The sequence below is a fragment of the Mus caroli genome, chromosome 2 (genome assembly GCF_900094665.2).
Source record: "Mus caroli chromosome 2, CAROLI_EIJ_v1.1, whole genome shotgun sequence".
Taxonomy (NCBI): domain Eukaryota; kingdom Metazoa; phylum Chordata; class Mammalia; order Rodentia; family Muridae; genus Mus; species Mus caroli.
In genome coordinates, this window is record NC_034571.1 from 81,263,784 (window position 1) to 81,267,027 (window position 3,244).

General features: G+C 34.4%; 1 protein-coding gene across 1 annotated transcript; it reads right to left on the reverse strand.

Moving 5' to 3' along the window:
- LOC110290258 (olfactory receptor 5T2-like) lies at positions 1 to 1,836 on the reverse strand. The gene is made up of 2 exons (XM_021156762.1): positions 1,814 to 1,836; positions 1 to 946 (listed from the first exon to the last, which is right to left on the reverse strand). Exons 1-2 carry the CDS (start codon positions 1,834 to 1,836, stop codon positions 1 to 3), a joined length of 969 nt encoding a protein of 322 aa, XP_021012421.1.
- Between the last annotated feature and the right edge of the window lie 1,408 nt (positions 1,837 to 3,244).

Here is a 3,244-nt window from a genome sequence, read left to right on the forward strand (position 1 = left end):
TTATCTTATGGACATAAGCACTTTTGCTAAAAGTCTTTTCATTGCCTTTTTTACATCTTTGTTCCTGAGACTGTAGATGATGGGATTCAGCATGGGGATCACAACGGCATAAAATGTAGATACTATCATGTCATGCTCTAATGTATAGCTGGAACTTGGTCTCATATACATGAAGAATATTGTTCCATAATATATGGACACGCCAGTGAGGTGAGAGCCACATGTAGAGAAGACTTTTTGCCTCCCCTCAGCAGAATGCATCTTCAAGATAGCAAACAGGATGAAACTATAAGAGATGATGATGATCAAGATAGTGACTACCTCAATGGAGCTCACAAAGATGAAGAGTAGAAGCTCATTCATTTTAGTATCAGAGCAAGAAATAGCCAGTAGAGGGGGGATATCACAGAAAAAATGCTTAATTTCATTAGAGTCACAAAACGACAGACTAGCAGTGGCAGCTGTATGGATAGATGCATGCAGAATCCCACCAACATTGGAGGCAATGATGAGTGACATGTAGACTCTGGGTGACATGTTCACTGCATATAGAAGAGGGTTATAAATAGCTACATAGCGGTCATAAGCCATGGCAGCCAAGAGAAAACACTCTGTGGTTCCACAACTAACAGCAAGGAACATCTGTGCTGCACATCCAAGGAATGAAATGACTTTTCTCTTTGACATAAAATCTATTAGCATTTTGGGAGTTATAATGGTAGAAAAGCAAGTGTCTATGAATGATAAAACACCTAGAAAATAGTACATTGGGTTGTGGAGCTGAGGATCCCCAATGACAACTGAAATCAGTCCTATGTTTCCCATGAGTGTGAAAAGATAAATCATTAGAAATAAGAAAAAAAGAATGATCTGAAGTTCAGCATTGTCTGTGAGGCCCCTCAGGATGAAAAGAGATACACCAGTGACATTTTCCATGCTGAAATCTCAGACAGCCATTTTAAAATCATCCAGAAGGTGACTATCCAGAGTACTAAGAAAATAGCAAAGATTCTTGGAGTCAAAGTAGGACTTCCCCCACTTTCATTTATCAACTGATGGTATAAATGCCCAAGTGCAAATACTGAATATAGTGGAAGGTATGTGCTCATGCTCTGGTGAACTCATGTTGTGCTTAAAGCCATCAGTTCTAACAGTCATTTTATATCTGCATTCAATTACTTATTTTCATTTTATATTCAATGAAAATTAAAGTTGAGGATCAAGAGTAGTAGTATAAGCTGGAAACTTGGTAGACTGTCGGAACCTGAAAATCATCCTCACAATTATGAGAATAGTTTGAAGCAAATGAGACTGTTAAAACAAAAAAGGAAACAAATTGAGAACGTAACATTTTCTCTTACATTCAAGATAATAAAACTTTCTATTAGTAACAGTGCACAGGAATCAAGTGTAGATATCTCGGTCTTTCAGCTATTTGGTAAAATTATTTGCTATAATCTTCTCTCCTATAGAATGTGAAATTGATTTCACAACATAAGTATAAACATTGAAGAAAAAACATGTTAAGAGCATTGTTGTACAAAGCTAGTTGTACAGCATGCTGAATTAAGATGATATAGAAAAAGAATCATACATCATATTGTACACAGTATTTTAAAATCTCTCTTAGATATTATTTAATACGTTAATAAAATTGGTAGTTGGTGAGATGGCTCACAGAATAAAGTCCTTACTGCCAATTGGAAATCTATATCAAATTCCTGAAAATTCACATGCTGCAAGGAACCAAAAATTCAAGGTTTCCTCTGCTCTCCACATACATGCCTTGCTACATTCATAACACATTCCCCTAAAAATGTAACAAAATATATGCATTTTACATAAATGACTATATTAACAAAACTGATAAATAATTGATGAAGAAAATGGGACACGACAATTACATGACAATATGTCAAGCCTCTTAAATTCTTTTCACACTATCTGTTATCAGTCATAATCAATAAATTAGTTAGACTTAACAAAGGCCTGCCTCAAGCTATTGGTGTAATCTATGTTAGAAGAGGCTTTTGATTTTAATTAGTGCAAAAAGAATGAAGTCACATATTAACAAGCTCTGGGACAGAATTTCAGGTTGCCTTAAAGAACTGTCAATATACTGAAAAATATTGTGGTAGCATTTTTTAAAATGTCAAAGAAGTTATTGTAAAATGAATTACTTATTTCCATTCTCTCCATTTCTTCCTCTCTTCTTCCCCATCTTTCTCCCTTCTTCTCCTTTCTTTTCCTCTACTCCCTTTCTAATCTTGCTTTTTTTTTTTTTTTTTTTTTGGTTTTTTGAGACAGGGTTTCTCTGTGTAGCTCTGGCTGTCCTGGAACTCACTTTGTAGACCAAGCTGACCTCGAACTCAGAAATCCGCCTGCCTCTGCCTCCCGAGTGCTGGGATTAAAGGCGTGCGCCACCACGCCCGGCTCTAATCTTGCTTTTTATTCTTTCCATTACATCCCAATTTTTCTTCCATTACTCATTCTTTTCATTTAAACTATTGGATAACTACAGTAGAAGATTTTAAGTGGATACATACGTATGTAATTAAATGTCAAATCCAATGTCAGTATTGACTTCGAGACATGTATACCTAATGTTAAAAAACAGAGCTGATAAGAAAAACAAGGGTCAAATAAGTTTCAGTTACATAAATCATGAATTTCTGTGGCAAATAAAAATTAAGTATGAAATAATGCAAACAGGGAAAATCAGTTATACTTTTATGTATTATTCTTTGTGAAAACAAAATAAAAGAAACCAAAAAAAAAAAAAAACTGCATGGAATCAGTAATAATAGGAATGACTTCAAAATTGTATATATGACTAAAAAAAATACTGGTTTTTACATTATATCAAATGCTGTCTCCCAAAGTATCTTCAGGTGAATCTGTTTTCTCTTCTTGTGCGAGTTCCTCACTGACTATGCTTCAACATGGCATCCTGCTTCATCAGAAAAATAAAGAACATATCCTATTTACCACTCTAAGCATAAATTACACATTTAAAAATATTCCTTGTTGGTTTTCCACATGTGCTCACATTGACTTAGGCAGAGTTCTGCATAAACAAGATTTCAGTAAATAGGTCATGGTCACCATTGCAATAGGTGTTAATTGACATTTATTCTTGATATTTAATAATAAAACAGTTGAGTACACAATACCATGTTTTATATTGAATTGTAGATTTCCTAAAATGTTCTAAGTGTAGGCTTAAAAATGTATCCTACCTGTG

What these genes read in the sequence shown, in the direction of transcription:
- LOC110290258 (XM_021156762.1), bottom strand. Translation starts at nt 1,836, where the DNA reads ATGCATATATTTTGTTACATTTT. An exon ending in CATATATTTTGTTACATTTT is followed by an intron (nt 947 to 1,813) that starts TAGGGGAATGTG and finishes AATGGCTGTCTG; the next exon opens with AGATTTCAGCATGGAAAATG.